The sequence below is a fragment of the Tribolium madens genome, unplaced genomic scaffold (genome assembly GCF_015345945.1).
Source record: "Tribolium madens isolate multiple individuals breed KSU strain unplaced genomic scaffold, Tmad_KSU_1.1 Scaffold_2;HRSCAF=44;Tcas5.2_LGX, whole genome shotgun sequence".
Lineage (NCBI taxonomy): Eukaryota > Metazoa > Arthropoda > Insecta > Coleoptera > Tenebrionidae > Tribolium > Tribolium madens.
This window is the reverse complement of record NW_025400995.1, coordinates 119,783-139,163: the sequence shown is the minus strand read 5'-3', so window position 1 is coordinate 139,163 and position 19,381 is coordinate 119,783. Positions and strand designations below refer to the sequence as shown.

The window sequence follows — 19,381 nt, the reverse complement described above, 5'->3', positions numbered from 1 at the left end:
AGGAAAATACCATACTGGTGCAAATGTAAACATAACAAAAATTAAACGACTTAATGTATAAACAGTTGGCTCAAGGATAGATAATTGATAGAGATTTATTTACAGGAATTGCTGAAATATTTATTTTTTTGAACTATCATTTACAGTAGTAATATGGACACAGCAAGGAGAGTGAGGAGACAAGAGCTCCACTTCGTTTTCTAAACAAACTTCAGGAAATTAACGCCTGCTAAACACCACAATAAAATGTAACCATAAATTATTACGCAGATAAAACTTAAGTAACAATCTTTAAGTGGAAATAAAATAGAGTAAGTAAATTGATGCTCAGTAATTGCACATCTTACCACTGAATAAATTATGTATACTTAAAAATTTTGAGAAATTTCTTAAATTTCTCCACGGAGCTGATTAGAAAAATTCGAGTTAATTATTGAAATCACTAGTCGTAAAAGTAGTTAAGTAGTAATAGTCAATAATTAATTAATTAATTATTGACAAATTAACAAGTAATGAATTATGAGTTAGACATTTGCTGGCGACACTGAATTTTTTCAGCTCCAATTTGATCATCAATAAATTGATTTTAATTATTTTGTTAAAATGGCTATGAATAAAAATAAATAATCTACATGTGGAGCAGAGTATTTAATTCTTAAATTATGATGATGTAGTGTAATATGATAAAACATTTCCGGACAAATATTTGTAGAAAACTTTTGTTATAAGACAATTACATAAGTTTTTGTGAAGTTTTTTGAAAAGTTGCTTCCGGTGTTAAGTGGTAAAATGAAGTGCAATTTAGTAAATTTGGACACATTACTAAAATCGTTATGTTGTACAAAAAGGTTTTCTGACGAAGTTACATTATTACCTACTTAAAGTTGCACATTTTCGCCTATTTCCAAGTGGTGTAAATTTCTCATCTATTGTTGGTGTTTATTTGTTAGTAAAGTTTGATTTATTGCATTTATTCTAAATAACGTTTGAAAGTTTTGTCTTTAGAGAGAGGTCCAACGCATTGTTTGAACTTTCAGGAAATTACGAATAATGGGTGCTTTTGTGCAAAATTTTGCGGTTTTACTTTTAGGATATTCATATATCAGTTCATTTCACTACCTGTATTAGAAAAGGCGATAAGACCACCCTTTAATTCACATTAACAATAGAAATAATTAAGTCAGAACGTATGGTGGACATTTTGCTTTTTCAACAATATTTTGTATGGAATAGTAGAATATAAAATGTTACTTCTGGACCAGGATATTTGGCGTCTTAAAAAACAAGACAGAATCTTACAAATTTAGCTGTTTGCCCAAAAACTAAACCTAAAAACCTAAAAAACTAACAAAATACCTTGTTTTTACAAACCCCAAAATGGCTTTTTACTTCTGGACCAGGACATTTGGCGTCTTAAAAATCAAGGTTGAATCTTACAAATTTAGCTGTTTTCCCAAATGTCAACAACCGAAAAAGGCCTAAAACCCTTCAAAAACCATTAATTTTTATTCACCAAATATCCTGGTCCAAAAGTAACATTTTATATTCTACTTGGAATGTTATTTGAAAAATCTGACAAGTTGTACGCCTGGCTACCAGTGATACCGGTGAACTTGTTTCGAAAGTTAACCGACTTTAACACCAAACACTTGCACGGTGTCACCATCGTTTTGTTTATGTTTTGCTTCAATCAAGATGTAATATGATAACATCGGACTTAAACTTCGGTAGCCCTAAATGAAAAGTTCTTATAGTGTGAGTTCGCTAGACTTGAAAAAATCTAATTAATTACCTTAAATTGACTATGTTAACCAATAAAATACGCCGCATAAAAGACACCTTTACGAGCCAAACCAACAAACAATTCTAAAATTACCCAATTTAATAGAACACTTGCATTTTTTCAAAAATTTTAACTATGACATGTAAACATGTAAAAAGTAATAGAATCTGTTATAAAAATGACAATTTTAAATATTTATACGTTGACACGGACTATAAGCAGAACGTATCTTGTTTCATCAATGTTTTTTATGGTCCATTTTGCAGCAGGGCAAACTTCACACCAAAAGATTTTAACCTTCGAGAAATTTTATATTCGCTAAAAATATGTAAAAAATCGCACGTCCCCATGAAAATAATTATGCCGCTTTGGCTTGATTTGATCTTATCGAATGAATTTTTTAATCGAATGTTTTAGACACATTTCTCAACCAATCAACGCCGCTACTCGACCACATAGGGAAAAGCGGATAATAATCATTCAATTCATCAACTTCACTATAAATTAGCAGATAATTTACAATCTGAAATACAAAACGCATAAATTGCTTAAATTAACAACGTAACAACAGCGCAACAAAGAAACACATTTAATTTAACCACATCTCAGTTATTTCGGTTTGTTTATGATCTCTTTAAAAGTTACATACCACAAGTTGTAGAAATTCCCGGCGCCTATGTTATGTAAACAAACAAACAAACATTAGACAAGGACTCACTAGCTAGGCCATTTACAATTCACCCCAAATCAAATTCCATATATTACAATTATTACTCTAATTACAAATTACAAAAAGATTAAAAATTTAAAATTGAAAGTAAAATAATAGTTAAGAGTAATGCGAATTTCGTAAATTTTTCTTTTATTATAAAACTCAAATGTGTTACAATTTATTGTACATAGTCATATTTTCCTATTTAGTTTAATATTTTATTTTATAACATTAAAAGTATTTTAAGTTTTAGGTTATAACAAAGATTAAAATAGATAAAGAGTAAAATAAACAAAAATGATAAAAATAAAAGAGAATAAAATTAATATATCTTTTTGTCAAGTAAAAATATTATTCCAACAAGAGGCAAGATGGGGAAAATTTAACACTAGCTTTTGAATCCTTCTGGCTACCTTTACTATTCCTAAGAAAATGGCAGTTGATTTATGCAACACTTTGTATAGATATGTCATTTTAGTAAATTATTTGCAGATAATTTTTGAGATACAAAAAAAAATAAAATGTAAAATGTACCTATACAAGAGTTTGCAGCTCAAAATAATGATTGAACATTTAGTTTTGTTCAATCTTTCAAATTAAAAAAAATGTTTTTTGTTCAAACAACCAAAAAGAAAAATTTGTAACAGCAACACATTTTAAGAATAAATAACTATGACCAGTCGATTAGATTGCTGGATTTTTAACAAAAGAAATTGCCAATGGTTAAAACTCATCATCCCGAAACAAAGTAATTCTGATTTACGGTATATTAAATGCCACTCAAAAAATGAAGTTCTTTCAAAGTGTGTGGCATTATTCACCATCACCTGAGTTTAAGTAATTTAATTGCATTCATTTCTGCAGCACCTCGACACTAAATAATCTAAACACTGAATACATTCAAAGACCAAAATAGATTAATTTCAGTCCAAATCTCCTAATTCCATTACAAAACGAAAAAAAAATGGGAAATGGTTTTTGTAAAGTGCTCGTAGGACAATTTAGATCCGGTGTACCTCCATGAAGTGATATCTAACGTCTTTATAAAAAGGTCGTAGTTGGCAAATTCTATAAAAAAACGGCAGTTATATCCAGAAATGGGTTTGCACAGGTCCTAATTCTAAATCGATATTCAATTAACTTCGTTTTTTGGTATATTTACGTGTACTTGATGGAGTTTTAGTCCTGTAAATAAATGACAAAACCTATAATTTGATTGATTGTGATATTAAAAAAAAAACTCTGTCTTGTCATATGCGTGTTTTTGGAATATGTATGTATGTATGTGGTCAAGTGTGGACGTGTTGGTGCGTTGAGGCGTTTTTTTGGAGCTTATAGGAACTTAATACCAGCAATGTGTCAGTGACAGTCCGTCATTCCAAGCGAGTAGAATTGAATCAAGCGTGTTATAATTTGACACTTGTTTTCGCGTCTACCGCTTTTGCCTCATATACTACTCGGCTTTGCTTTCCTTTCACATGGAACGACTTGATTTCTTCTCCGACAAAAAACATTTAACATTTTAATAATGTAGACACAAATTGACGTTCAAATAGAAAATAGAAGAGCCATTTTAGCAGAAAGTTTTCGGTTGTGATAGATTTTATTTGAAATATAAAAAATATAAATGAATGCTTCTGCACAGGAGAGTTAACAAAACATTTTCTAAAATTTTCGGTTTAATTCCGGATGAAAAACGACAGGGTTTTTGTTTGGAGTCCCTTTTTACTTTCAATTGACCGTTTGACACTACACTGCCATATCAAATTACTAAATTATATTAAATATTTTGAATGAACCCGTTCGAAATGTCAATATAAGTTCGTACATCTGTCGCTCTTGCAACGTGTTTTATTAATTTCCATCTTCCTTTCTGCGTGCATTGAAATACAACATCCAGTAGCAATCAATTCTGAATTAATAGTTAGCGGTTCCAAAATATGGCCTCGCATTAGTAGTTATGTAAATGTTACTTCTGAACCAGCCAAATTGGAATGTAAAATACGAAACGTATTTTTTATTAGGTATACCTACTTAGTATAAATATTTATTTTTGAAAATTATTCCAAGAATTATTTCACGTTTATTTAAATTACAAGTAAGTACATCTATTTTAACAATGGAATAATCTAAATGTTTACGTAATTTCGCGTTAAAAAATTCTTTTTTTTAATTCGACATTTTACTACAAAACTAACATTATTTGTGATAAATTACCTCCTGCAAATTGGAATTCAAATAAAAACAAACGTAGTATAACAGAATAAACCGGCTAATTAGTTTATATGTTTTTTTAATTAATAAATTCAGTCCAATAATTTACTGATATCAAAATTTGTCTCAAAAATGTCTTATTTTGATTTTTTTTAAATTGTCAATTATAAATTAATAAGCAATTGCATATATAAATTGTGAAATAAATAGAGATATTTAAATAAACTGAGTAAATGACATACCAGGTGAATAAAAAGTATGGAACGAAGCGTTTTTCTCGTAAACTAACCACTTTACAAAAAAAAAAAATTAAAATGTGACCATTTATCAAGAATAACATTTTTCGAAATTTTTTTTAGTTTTCGGGTTTTAGAAAAAAATTTTTTTTTTTTAAATGGCAACCCACCATGATATTTTTTTTAATTAAAGATTATGATCTAAAAATGACCTTTAATTAAATAAAATTGTTTTTTAGCCAGTACTTTTTTTTAAATTAATTGTTAAAGTTGCGTTCCGAGCTCATCACGAAGATTTTCCGAACTTAACCGAAGTGGTTGTTTCATGCTTTTCATCATGGGAGAGCGCTGATTTCTATGCATGTGCTTTGGGGTGGTTTCGAATGGACTAAAAATAGTAGAAAATGATTTGTTTTTCCATTTTTTGATCCATCCGGAACCACCCCAAAGCACCTGCACCAAAAACCCGGCTCTCCAACGACCAGTCATGAAACGACTCCCTCGTTCAAGTTCGGAAAATCTTCGTGATGGGCTCGGAACGCAACTTTAACAATTTATTTAAAAAAAAGTACTGATTAGAAAACGCTTCGTTCCATACTTTTTATTCACCTGGTATGTTGAACAGTTCAAAATTAAATACATTCAATAATATTAAATGTTTTTGGTTTATTATAAATAAAATCTACAAATATAAATTTATTTAATATAAATGATCGATTTTATTATAAACGGGTATAAAGAGCGACCGCTTACAGCGAAACCGTCAAATGTCACGAATGTTTCACCAAGATAGATTTTTTTTAATCACTAGATAGATAAATTCGAATAAGAACAAGAAACGCTAAGAATTTTGAAATTATAAACATAACAAGCTTAAGAGCTCAAAATTGGACTGCACATTAGGTTTTATTTATTATTCATCTCATTGGTATTAAGAAACTTTTTTATTTTTTTTAATTTGCTTTTAACTTTTAGATGTGATATAATAATAAAACTAGCGTTAAAATAATTAGAATTTGTTATTTTTTACAAGTTAAATAAAATTATTGTCAACTTTATGTTTGGATAAATCAAGGCCATCTGAATCAACAAGCTACGCTTATAAGGCCGTTTCAATTTTCGATTTTTCCATATAAACTTTGTTTCTGTGACATTTCGGGCGTCAGTACCTTATTGCGCTCCATCTACCGATTTCCATCGCAGTCGATCGAGAGTTTTTAGACTTTTTATTTTTAGGTTAAGTGCTTAAAACATCAATTAAAACATGAATGCTATAAAATATCCAAGATCCGAGCTTATTTTAGGTACATTCTGGACTAGCAAAATACTAATAAATTAGAATTACAATAAAACATGAAATCATAACACGATGTAGGTTAGAACAATTTATAACTTCAATATTTTTCTGCAAAGTGGTTTGTTTGTTGAGTAATCCGTAATTTTTGTAGTGTCTTTAAAATTACAAAAACAAAGTAAAAGGTTGTCCTTATCATTGTCTGCATAAATTTGCTTACCGCAAAACGTTTCAAAAGTTTCGCACCATTTTTGCCTTTGTTGCATATTGCTCAGAATTTCAAATAATCGAACACTTTTTGCCCCACAAATGAAACACGGTTTTTACCATTTTATACCATTATTTTGTAAAATTGAAGGGCATTGTTTTAAATTGCCGCCAATGTTTATTCGTTAATCGGCCACCGAGGGCGCACAATAAGGTTCTGAATTTTTTGTTTTTATGGCCACTCTGCAGAAACAGTTATCATGGAGAATGAAACGGCCTTATAAGAGCAGCTTTTTGATTCAGATGGCCTTGGGATAAATTGTATTGATGCGCCATCTGTCACTTCTGAATTAAACTAACCCGACCGGAAATATGTCGACAATCCTAGTAACTTTTATTACATGGGGTTGTTGACATTCTAGTTTTATATTTGTCATTTGTTTACTTGTCTAATGCCGCACCTAAAAATGTTAAATAATTCTAAAATAGCACAAAATTAGTTAAGTTTGTTGTTAAGAAAAAATTGCTACATTCTGGGCCATGTTTGAAAATGTGTGTTTTTCTATGATTTTATTGAATGATGTGTCAATGTTGATTTTTTTTCTAGATTGAATAAATTATTTTCTTTCAGTAAAAATTGCAAGTAGAGTTCTTGAAATGGCTGGAACTGATCGAGTTTCGTTAAGTGATGCGTTATCCAATGTTGATGTACTAGATGAGCTCCCATTGCCTGATGAACAACCATGTATTGAAGCCCAACCTTGTTCAGTTGTTTATCAGGCGAATTTTGATACAAATTTTGAAGATCGGAATGGATTTGTGACAGGAATTGCTAAATATATCGAAGAGGCAACAGTACATGCAAGTCTTGTAATTATTAAATAGGCCATGTGTGTCCCCTGTTTCAATGATGATGTCATTTATAGAATGAATTATTAGAAGAAGGGCAGGAACATGCTGTTATGCTTTATACGTGGAGGTGCTGCTCTAGAGCCATACCCCAACCCAAATCTAACGAACAACCAAATCGAGTTGAAATTTATGAGAAAACCGTTGAAGTACTTGCCCCTGAAGTTAACAAACTTTTGAATTTTATGTATTTTCAAGTAAGGTCCAAATTTTAACCAAATTAAGACTTACTTTATTTTTCCAGAAAAAAGCAATCGAACGTTTTTTTGAAGAAGTAAAACGATTATGTCATACAGAAAAGAGGAAGGATTTTGTGTCAGAAGCGTATCTTCTCACTTTAGGAAAGTTCATAAACATGTTTGCTGTCTTGGATGAGTTAAAAAACATGAAATCAAGTGTAAAAAACGACTATTCCACATACAGAAGAGCAGCACAATTTCTAAAAGTCATGTCTGATTCACAAACGCTTCAAGAATCGCAAAACTTATCAATGTTCTTAGCTACACAAAATAAAATTAGAGATGCTGTTAAAGAAAATTTAGAAAGAATCAGTGGCTATGAAGAATTACTTGCTGATGTTGTCAACATATGTGTACACATGTTTGAAACAAAAATGTATCTCACACCCAGTGAAAAACACATGCTTGTCAAAGTTATGGGGTTTGGACTTTTTTTGATGGACAGCGAATTGTGCAATATTAATAAGCTAGACCAGAAGAAAAAACTAAGGCTGGATCGCATTGATCGGATCTTCAAAGTGAGTAGTAGCCACATACTTTATTCAAAAGGAAAAATCTAACAATTTAAAATTTATTTTATTTTTAACTGCAATTTTTGTTTTATGATAATTCTAGTCTAAACTGGAAAAGCAAAACATCTGGGATTTAAAAAATTGTAATATAGAATTTTAAAAAAAGTTTGCGTGTTTTTGTAGTTTCAATTAAAACAAACGCTGAAAATATATTTTAAAAAAATCCAACAATTTTATTTGTCTAGTGTTGTTATCAATAATATGAAATAAAAGACAGTATTGTGCTTGTGGTGAGGCAGTTTTTTTTCGTAGAACTTGGAGGTTGTTCCTTTATTCGGAGACATGCAAATAGCTCCTTTCAACTACATAAAGCGAAGCAAACATTTCGATCCAAGCAAATGGCCTTTATCAAGTAGCAATACTCCTTCTCCCCAAGCCGATTTAATGGTACATTTACCTCAAATTCGTGACGATCATGTTAAATACATAAGCGAGTTGGCGCGATACAGTAACGAAGTCACGACAACATACAAAGAAAGCGGTACTGACGGTGAAAATAAAGAAACAGCCGAACTTGCACTCCGAGGATTACAATTACTGTCTGAATGGACAAGTGTTGTAACGGAATTGTATTCATGGAAGCTTTTACATCCAACTGACCATCATCAAAATAAAGAATGTCCACAAGAAGCCGAGGAATACGAAAGGGCGACACGGTATAATTACAGTGATGAAGAAAAATTCGCTTTAATTGAAGTCATTGCGATGATTAAGGGATTGCAAGTGTTGATGGCTAGAATGGAAACGGTGTTTACCGACGCGATTAGGCGAAATATTTATGCCGAATTGCAAGATTTCGTACAGATTATTTTGAGGGAACCGTTGAGAAAAGCAATCAAAAATAAAAAAGATCTTATCAGAAGGTAGTCTATTTTTTGTGTCTGTGAATATAGATTTATCTATCACAATTTTTTAGTATCATTATGTCGGTGCGTGAAACTTGTGCTGATTGGCAAAGAGGTGTTGAACCGACACAAGATCCGGCTTTAAGAGGCAAAAAAGATGATAACGGATTTAATGTTAAAGTTCCAAGGAGAAATGTTGGTCCTTCTTCGACTCAACTTTACATGGTTAGGACAATGTTGGAGTCTCTAATTGCCGATAAGTCAGGCGGGAAAAGAACCTTGAGGAAGGACATAGACGGTCAATATTTAATGCAGATTGATCAGTTCCACAAAACTTCCTTCTACTGGAATTATCTTTTAAGTTTCAGTGGTATGTACCTATTAATTTATTCGAATCGAAATCTAAATTTAATTTTTATTTAGAATCGTTGCAACAATGTTGTGACTTGTCACAATTGTGGTACAGAGAGTTTTATCTCGAAATGACAATGGGACGAAGAATAAACGTAAGTAAATGACTTAAAACTGTACTTAAGTTTTGTTTAAAATTTTATAGAAATGTACTGTACGTCATAATCATAATGAAGAATGTAACGATTTGATCACAATGGAAAAACGTATACAATTTCCAATCGACATGTCAATGCCATGGATTTTGACTGATCACATTTTGAAAACAAAAGAACCGTCAATGATGGAATACGTTTTGTACCCACTTGATTTATACAATGACAGCGCTCTTTACGCATTGACGATATTCCGAAAGCAATTTTTATACGATGAGGTCGAAGCTGAAGTTAATTTATGTTTTGATCAGTTTGTTTATAAATTAAGCGAGCAAATTTTTGCTTATTATAAACAACTTGCGGCTAGGTATTAAACAAAAAATTTCTTTGGAACGTTGTTTTTTCAGTGAGTTTTTTTAGTATTTTTCTTGATAAACGCTTCAGAGTGGAATGTGCCGCGTTAGGGGCTTACCTACTTCCGTATCCGCGAGCAAATCGTTATGAAACCTTACTAAAACAAAGACACGTTCAGTTGTTGGGCCGATCTATCGATTTGAACAAGTTAATCACTCAAAGGATTAACACCGATATGCAAAAAAGTCTCGATTTAGCCATAAGTAAATTTGAAGGAGGTGACATAACCGGTGTTATGGAATTGGAAGGTTTGTTACAAGTGAATCGATTGTGTCATAAATTGCTGAGCAAATGGCTTGCACTTGATGATTTCGATTCAATGTATCGTGAAGCTAATCATAATGTTTTGGCTCCATATGGCCGAATTACTTTGCATGTATTTTGGGAGTTGAATTATGATTTCTTGCCTAATTATGTCTACAATGCGGCGACGAACAGATTTACTAAATATAGAGGACAGATCGCTTTTACGGGGGCTGTCCATAGAGATAAGCCGCCGCAAATGTCGCATCATTACATGTGGGGGAGCAAACAACTAAATCTTGCCTACACGATTCAATATGGTCAATATTCTGGTAAATATATATACCTTACGATTTTAATTTGGATTGAACATTTACGATTTAGGTTTTGTTGGACCTCAACATTTTCACACAATGTGTAAACTTTTGGGTTATCAAGGCATTGCAGTTGTTATGGAGGAACTTCTTAAAATTGTCAAAAGTCTGATTCAAGGAAACCTCCTCCAGTTCACAAAGACTCTAATGGAAGTCATGCCAAAGCAGTGTAAATTGCCACGTTACGACTACGGTTCACCGGGTATTTGATTATTTATTTACTTTTGTGTAAATAAAACACTGAATTTTAGGAGTTTTGAGTTACTATCATGCCCAATTAAACGATATTGTTCAATACCCCGATGCAAGAACTGAATTGTTCCACAATTTCCGAGAATTTGGGAACATTATTTTATTTTGTTTATTGATGGAACAAGCTTTATCACAGGAGGAAGTGTGTGATTTGTTGCAAGCGGCTCCATTTCAGAATATCCTTCCACGGCCGTATTGCAAAGAAGGAGAGAAGCCAGAAACGAAACAAAAAAGACTTGAAGCCAAATATGCCGCCTTGCAAATTGTACCAAATATAGAAAAGTTAGGAACTGCAAAGGTGTTTATCAACTATTTATATTTAAACAGTTTTTATTTCTTTCATTTGTAGCAATCTTTGATATCAAAAGAAGGTGATTTATTAACACGAGAAAGGTTGTGCTGCGGTCTTTCGATTTTTGAAGTTGTTCTAAATCGATTAAGGACTTTCTTGGATGATTCGGTTTGGGTTGGACCACCTCCTGCTAATGGTGTCATGAATGTCGATGAATGTACTGAGTTCCATCGCTTATGGTCAGCTCTTCAATTTGTTTATTGTATTCCAGTCAGCGAGAATGAATATACTGTCGAGTATGTTTTTCAACTTATTATTTCGTTTCGTTTTTACTTATTTGAATTACAGAGAAATGTTTGGTGAAGGTTTGCATTGGGCAGGATGTACAATGATTGTGCTTCTCGATCAGCAAAGGCGATTTGAAGCTCTCGATTTTTGTTACCACATTTTAAGAGTACAAAGAGTTGATATGAAGGATGAAATTGTCAAAGGCATTGTATGTTAGCCAAATTATTTATTATTTTTATACAAATTTGTGTTTTTCACAGAGTCTGAAAAGGATGGTGGATAGAATTAGACGTTTTCAAGTGCTTAATTCGCAAATCTTTGCGATTTTGAACAAGTTTTTGAAGTCGAGTGAAAACGATGAATTGTCAGTTGAACACGTACGTTGTTTTCCGCCACCGGTCTACCCTATGAATCCCCAACAGCATTATCATGCACCTGAACATCTACGCCAGTGTTAAAGCACGTTTTTTACTTTATACATTTGTTGAAATGAAGCTTTTCAACGTTTTATAATCTTTTATATTTATTAGTCTTACTACATGTGTAAATCTCCATTACAAATGTATCGCCCACCTTCATTTATTATCGGCCTTATGGTATTGCTTTAATTTTTTCATAATAAAATTTTCGATGCCTGCTTAAGTTTGTTTCATTTCGCGCGCCATTTTACATTTAGTGCCACCAACTTTGCGAGAGATTTTTTTTCCGTTGTGTTGGTAACAGTTGATAGCAGCTGTTTGTAGTGTGTTGATAGCTATGGTTGACAGAAGTTGAAGAAAGATTTGTCAAACTATAGAAAATAATTCAATAATTTTGTAGTATTTTCTGTATTTTGAAAAATTTTGACAATGACAATTTTACCAACTAAAAGACCTTCGGCGAATCCTGAGGAGAAAAGCGACAATAGCCAACAAAATGTGAGTAGATATGTTAAACTTGTCATTTTTGATCTTTTTTTAAGGAGAAACTCCATAATCATAAATCGTGTTATCTTTATTGTCAGCGTATTGGACTAGCGAAATCTTTACTTGATCTTGAAATTTTGTACACGATTGTGTAATTAGATAGGTTTAATAATGTAATAATGTAAAATAGGTAGGTAATAGATTGCTTCCCAATAATACCAGCTTAAGAAGCTGTCCAGATTGGTTTCCTTTGTTAGAAATAATCAAGGCAAGACTTTTTTTAGGGAAATTCCGAGCGAACTGTGCGTAGGAGAGATGACATAAGTTCTTTAAATGAGGCAAGCCCTTCAAATCGACGATCTCAATTCCCTTAGTAAGATTTTCACCCTTAATCAAATAAAAAAAAAAACAAGTTTTTTCCAGTGTCAAATCAACAACTGAACGGAAAGAACGTTTGAGGAAACGATATAAAGAACCAGATCGACCGCGAGATCGGGAACGCGAACGTGAACAAAAACGGGAAGTTAGGAGAGAACAAAAACGGGAAAGAGTTGCTAAACGCGATATCTCAAATGAACCTTTACATGACAATAATGCAAATAATTCAGTTGTTGACTCTGTTGTTGTTGAACCCACTTGCAATAACAACGAACCTGGGACTGCTAATAAGGAAGATTACACGGGATTTAACAGCGAGGATGAATATGACGATCAAGGACTCCTTAAAGAGCGAAACATACCAGATGAAGAGTGGCAAAAAAGAGATGTTTTATTTTCACGCGGCATGTCCAACCTTGGTTTTGAAATCAAACAAATGAATGAAGATGGAGCTTGTCTCTTCCGCTCTATAGCAGACCAAGTGTACGGCGACCAAGAATTCCATTATCAAGTCAGGCAGGATTGTATGAACTATATTGTGAGTATTTTACAAAATTAGGTTTTTTTTTAAATTTGTATTTTTGGAAGGTTCAAAATCGTGACTATTTTGAACCTTATGTGACGGAGGATTTTGATAAATACGTTGCACGAAAACGTATATGGAACGTACATGGAAATCATTTAGAAATTCAAGCAATGAGCGAGTTATATAACAGGACAATCGAAGTTTATTGCTACCAAATAAGTAACTTTTATGCCTTTTCTGTCTGGATTTTTTTTAACTAATCCTAAATTTCCAGCACCAATCAATATATTCAATGGTTCAAGATTAATAAATTCATATGAGCCTATTAGATTGTCGTACCACAGGATGTGTCATTATAATTCTATTAGTAACCCAAATAAACCATCAGTAGGGGTAGGTTTAGGTTTACCTAATTACCATACCGTTGATATTGACAGAAGAAGATTCAATGACGCTCTTCGTGCTAGTGATGAGTTGCTAATTGAACAGGTAAACCAATCAAAAATTATTTCTATTTATATAAAATTTATGTTTATAATAATACAGTCAACAGTCACTGTCATTTTTCATAAGAATGTTGCTAAAGCTTCTGACAGTAACTGTACCAGTATGGGTGTCATTACCTACTCACCATATACAGTGGCGTACCAAAACAAAAATCTGTTCGTTTTTTATTTTCCGCCAATAAACGGATTGAAAAAACAACACGCGGTGATTTAATCATCAGTTTTTCATTTGTATGATTAATACCACTGTAATTTTATTAAAAAAAGAAAAAAAAACACACACACACACACACACTACAAGCCGGTTATGAAACTCATATTTTGTAGATTTCGATGGTATAATCAATCGTTTTTGTCATTCTCTAATCAATTATTTTGTTTTTTTTTGTAGAATCGCGCAAAGGGCCCAGTCGGAATCGCTTCCTCACAAGATTTGGCACAAATTTTATTTTTCACAATGAAATTTTAAATATGGAACGTAAAAATGAATAAAATAAAATTTTACTCGAATGAAATCATAGGCGAAATCACAATTAGTTTTTGTTAATAAATATTTATTTTTCGTGTTTTTGTTACGCCACTGAAAAACCTCATGTTGCGCACCAGGTAAGATACGGTGGTAAGGCCACTTATCTAATGCCCCCTCTTTTGTTGAAAGATACAAAATAGTTAGATAATGAAACTTAAGCGTGGGGTTTGCCCTCTGATGGGCGGAGCGCAGCTGCAGGAGTACGTACACAAAGGAAGGGGGTCATAAGGCAGTAGCGTAACAAGGAGGGAGTTTCATTTTATAACATTTTTAACTCTATAGGTTTCTACAAATTATTTCGGCTAGGTCGTAACGCTGATAAAAAAAATGCCCTCATTTGTTTCATAAATTTTAAATAATTTGGTGTTGATGTGTTTGTAAAAAATGGGTTTGTGACTTATTATTAGCTTTTATACAGGCTGTTTTCAACAACTTATCGGAAAAAATTTAACAACATAATTATACAATTTTACATGAGAAGTCAGAAACAGAAACTGAAATTTTTAGGCAAGTGCACTATAATATACTATACAAGGGCAAAGAGTCACAATAATTCTTAAATACATTCAAAAATTTCTCTCTACTAAAGCCATTTATAAATCAAATTTCAGCGCATTAGCTTAGTTTACTAATGTGAGGTTATGCATACCATTTTATCGATAAATTTACAACCTGGGATTGTTGTTTTGTCTTCAATATTCTTGTGTTTTCCCATTTTAAATATAATTTTGATTGCCACAAAGTTAATTAATGCACAAATGTTAATAACAATATTTAAAATTACTTGTTGTAGAGCAGTGCTACCACACCACCAAATTGGATTTGCCAACTTTGAAAAACTAGTAACCACATTATGCCTATGAAAATTTTGAAATCAAATACAATAACAATGATAAAATGAGGTCTTTGTATACATTTTTATTCAAAATTTATAAAATAGAAATTTTTATCGTTGTAAATTTCATGAGAAGTAAGTAGCTACTAGATGGCGCTAAAACACCACCAGCGCCGATTGGCTCTTGAGTGGCCTTCATGGGAAATACTCGAGGAAATATTTGCGAGATTAAATTTTTCTGTCGTGATTTATATATGGAGATAAGTGTTGTTATTAATTACTAACTAGTAGTTTTCGATTACAAAGTTTATTAAATTTTTTTCGCTTGTCATTATTACCGCTGTGTTGGACCGACTAAGGCGCAATTTTTAAAAACCGTAATTTTGGCCTCTGATTGGCTGATTAGATAATAGCGTTGACTAATCAAATTTTTTCTAGACCATGTTAGAAGACAAGTTGAAGGCAACAGACTTCGAAGCCACTAACGAAGCCATTGAAGAACAAGTCGCTCGCGAATCTTATATCCAGTATTTTCGCGACTCAGAACGCCGTTTGAAGAACCAAGGGCACTCTTGTGGTAGCAGTTCAACAATAACATCAGCAACAATGTCCAGCTCGCGCTCATCAAGGAAAGGTTCGGTTTCACCTAAGGGATCTCAATCTCCCAAAGGACCGAATTCGCCAAAGACGACGCCATTAGGTATTCAAACGTGAGTCGTTGGCGTTTCTTAACATTTTTTTGCAGCAAGCCCCAGAAGTGCCAGTATTTCTTCCCCATCGACTAGCAGATACGAAGGCGATGGAAATGGAGGTGATGTTGCTGGAGCCTGCGGTGGACCTCCGGAGGAATTTCCGAAATTCTCTCCGCGTCGTGCTGAGCCACCAGCTGAGGATATTAATCACCCGGACTACGACGAGAACTTCTCCGAGGATTTTAAATTTGATTTTGATACTAGTGATTCGGATCAGGCAGCTGGACCATCACACCGGGCTGATTTAGGTTAGATTTTTTATTTTATTTTATTTTTTGAGTTTTGAACAAGATGGCGGCCGAAGTAGCGTCGTGTAGGGTGGCGTATTTTTGCTTTTCATATATGAGATCTTTGAAATCAAAAGGGTTAGAAAAAACGAATTACATATTTTTGAACACAATTTATTTTATTTTATTTTGGTCAAAACCGCATTCCTCTATCATTTTTTGGATTTGACACAAGGGACTATATTTCGTGTTTTTGGAGTGGTGAATGTGAATTTGATATTTGTTTATGTTTTTATTGGAGGGATTTTGATAAAATTACATTGAATAATTACATTTTTTAAATATACATATTATACTTATTAGTTATATTACAATAATTTGATGTTTCTCGATGTTGACTCAATATGTCGAAATAGAATAAAAAACACAGAAATTACATACTTATATAATCACCTAACTTATACCCTTATATCGACTTAAATACTGATGGGACTTCAAAAATTCTTTGTTTTTTTTTTTTTTAAGCCATGTAAGGTAAGATGCCTCAATGCCTTCGTCCTCCTAATTAGATACAGCGTCATAAAATTACTCCTGATGCAGACTTTTATAAATTTATGTCGCAAGTCTTTTGCTTCCTCCAAAAGCCATTTCGGACACAGATCTAATAGGAACTTATTGTCTTATTTTGACCTCGGGAACCATCCCCAAAAATCTTTCAACGTTTTTTTTTCACACTCTGTATTATAGATTAAAAAAATAATTCGTTTATTAAAGTTGCCAATAAAAACACTGAAATACAGCTGAAGAAAGAACTTCAACTGTGATTTTTTTTTAAATCCTTGGATAAAAAATTAAACGAATTCCAAATTTGCATTCTGTGTTGGACAGTGTTTTTAAAAAAATACGATATGCAATTGTCGCAGGTTTATAATTATTTATTATTATTTAGATAAAATAGGTTTTTCATATTTTTAGTGCACTAGTGAAAGTAAATATGTAATTACAAAAATAAAATGCAACACAAAATACACTCTACATATAATTATTTACATGTGATAATGTATTTTGTGTTTTGTTTTATATTTGTAACGGTCATCTTATGTGAATGTGAATATATGAACATACAGGGTTATTCATAAATATGAAGCAATATTTGAACCTCAAAAACGAGCTATAAAATGATGTTAATTTAAATAATAACTCGTGTCCTATCTCTACTGATAAGAATTTTACAGCCCTCGAAATGTGGGTATGGAAATTTGTTTTTTTTTGTAATAACTTCAGAACCATTTGACCAAATATTATAAAATTTGGAATGGTTACTTGCGAGAACATATCCTTTAGGCTAGTAATTATGAAAACCGGATACATTTACTCAATTTCCAGTTTCAGCAGTTGCAGGTCACATTTTCTGTGTTTTTTCGTTTTTTTGGTCTCTTAACACTAATTTTTTATTGCTTAAATCTAAAGAGTAATCAATTTCGATTAAAAAACGCATAACCTTTTATACCACTAAAATGGACCGTTAAGATATTTAAAGTGAGGACTGCACAACGGTGAAAATGAAAAATATGAATTTTGAATAAGTGGTATCCACGGCAACCAATGACCATAGTCACATAAATCCCTGCCAGGCATCTGTTAACTTTGACGATAAATCTTTGTGATTTTTTTTATGAATTAAATGCTACAAAATGCATTTATTCTAAGTTATGTTTACTCTTTTATTAAATATTTTCGATTAATCGTCTAATATTCCTCCAAGTTGACAGATGCCATTTGTTGCCGTGGATATCACTCATTCAAAATTCATACTTTTTGCTTTCAGTGTTGTGTAGTTCTCACTTTAAATTAAAATATCTTTAAAACGGTCTATTTTAGAGGTATTAAAGGTTATACGTTTTTTTTATTCAAAATTGATTACTCTATTGTTTTGACCAAAAAAAAATAAATATTAAGAGGCCAAAAAACGAAAACACACAGAAAATGAATGACCTGCAATTGCTGAAACTGGAAATTGAGTAGATGTATCCGGTATTCGTAATTACTAGTTTAAAAGGTATATTCTCGCAAGTAACCATTCCAAGTTTTATAATATTTGGTCAAATGGTTCCGAAGTTATTACAAAAAAAAAACAAATTTTCATATTCACATTCCGAGGGGTGTAAAATTCTAATCAGTAGAGATAGGACACGAGTTATTATTTAAATTAACATCATTTTATAGCTCATTTTTGAGGTTTAAATATTGCTTCATATTTATGAATAACCCTGTATAAAATGTACTTCCTAACTCAAATATAGGACAGACATGTTTATTTCGTTTGTTTTTGTTGTATATTTAATTTTTTTGTTTCAAAATCATAAATTCAATTGATTTAGCATAATTTTATTTTTACAGATTACGACGATTATGATCAGGAAATCATGGCTCAAGTGCTGGCCGAGTCGCGCAAAACTTACTTAGCTGAACTTAAACAGCGATCCAAGAAGCGTCATGGATCTCCGGGACCATCTACTTCATCCTAGTTTAAATACTAAATTATAAATTAATTCAGTTGATGTTCATACATTTGTTTAATTTTTTTAAATTAAGGTTTCTTGTTTGTATGCTACTGCTTTGTTTTGTTATTTAAAAGGCAAACTTTGTAAAATTGTATTAGTATATTTTAATGGTTTTTTGTTAAAACGACCTTCCTTTACATATAAATTAATATTATTTTTGGAATAAGAGTTGTAATATTTTAACGTTTTGTAACATAGTTTTTGATTTTGCATGCATAGTATAGGAGGGTCGTTTGTTGGAAAAAAATTCAAAATGTTATATTTTGGGGACACTGCTTCAAATACGAATAGTAAATTTCGTGCTTTCAAGAAGTTTCAGTGTCAAAAAGTATTTTATTTATGTTTTGAGATATCTAAGTATAAGTACTTATGAGTTCCATGTATTTCAGTTTCGTTCGAATAAAATTGTTGTGATATTTTCATGTTTTATTTGACGACCCTTTTGATTGACATAATTGGACAAATCATGGTCACACCCAAAAAACTAAAATAGTCAAGGTTATATATCAAATTATAGATATTTCGTCACTTATGGTAAAATTTCTAATAGCTTTATTTATTTTGGTTTCAAAACAGACCAATTAAACCGGATGCTAATTGTATGCATATTAGGAAGAAAATATTTAGCAACATCGTAATGTACTATGGTGTGCTTGGATTACTTAATTACAATGCCAAAAGAGAAAATTCTCTAAGAATAAGAAAAATATTATTTGTATTATTAACAGGAACGGACTTAGGAGGGGTCTAGATTGAATTTATCTAACATGTGAGTGTTT

General features: G+C 32.0%; 2 protein-coding genes across 3 annotated transcripts; both read left to right on the top strand.

The window, feature by feature from the left end:
* The first annotated feature begins 6,837 nt into the window (after positions 1–6,837).
* LOC123006873 (cytoplasmic FMR1-interacting protein) lies at positions 6,838–12,017 on the top strand. 2 transcript variants are annotated; one of them, XM_044401761.1, is made up of 14 exons: positions 6,838–6,998; positions 7,054–7,316; positions 7,373–7,552; positions 7,600–8,112; positions 8,419–9,029; positions 9,083–9,381; positions 9,435–9,517; positions 9,568–9,884; positions 9,938–10,506; positions 10,559–10,750; positions 10,800–11,098; positions 11,150–11,388; positions 11,441–11,588; positions 11,641–12,017. In XM_044401761.1, exons 2-14 carry the CDS (start codon positions 7,104–7,106, stop codon positions 11,836–11,838), a joined length of 3,861 nt encoding a protein of 1,286 aa, XP_044257696.1. In that variant the 5' UTR covers positions 6,838–6,998; positions 7,054–7,103; the 3' UTR covers positions 11,839–12,017. The 2 variants fall into 2 exon arrangements, with proteins under 2 accessions (XP_044257696.1, XP_044257697.1); XM_044401762.1 differs by having other exon boundaries at positions 6,851–6,998; positions 7,078–7,316.
* Positions 12,018–12,114: 97 nt separating this feature from the next.
* On the top strand, positions 12,115–19,018 carry LOC123006617 (OTU domain-containing protein 5-B). Its single transcript, XM_044401232.1, has 8 exons — positions 12,115–12,297; positions 12,570–12,658; positions 12,709–13,201; positions 13,252–13,408; positions 13,464–13,678; positions 15,498–15,759; positions 15,805–16,059; positions 18,439–19,018. The coding sequence occupies exons 1-8, from the start codon at positions 12,229–12,231 to the stop codon at positions 18,564–18,566; spliced, it is 1,668 nt and encodes a 555-aa protein (XP_044257167.1). The 5' UTR covers positions 12,115–12,228; the 3' UTR covers positions 18,567–19,018.
* Positions 19,019–19,381: the final 363 nt, after the last annotated feature.

Excerpts from the sequence above, each read along its gene's own strand:
- LOC123006873 (XM_044401761.1), top strand. The coding sequence starts at position 7,104 with ATGGCTGGAACTGATCGAGTTTCGTTAAGTGATGCGTTATCCAATGTT. Across the intron at positions 7,317-7,372 it reads CAACAGTACATGCAAGTCTT|AATGAATTATTAGAAGAAGG; the intron begins GTAATTATTAAA and ends TGTCATTTATAG. Across the intron at positions 11,389-11,440 it reads GAGAATGAATATACTGTCGA|AGAAATGTTTGGTGAAGGTT; the intron begins GTATGTTTTTCA and ends TTTGAATTACAG.
- LOC123006617 (XM_044401232.1), top strand. The coding sequence starts at position 12,229 with ATGACAATTTTACCAACTAAAAGACCTTCGGCGAATCCTGAGGAGAAA. Across the intron at positions 12,298-12,569 it reads GCGACAATAGCCAACAAAAT|GGAAATTCCGAGCGAACTGT; the intron begins GTGAGTAGATAT and ends GACTTTTTTTAG. Across the intron at positions 12,659-12,708 it reads CGACGATCTCAATTCCCTTA|TGTCAAATCAACAACTGAAC; the intron begins GTAAGATTTTCA and ends AGTTTTTTCCAG.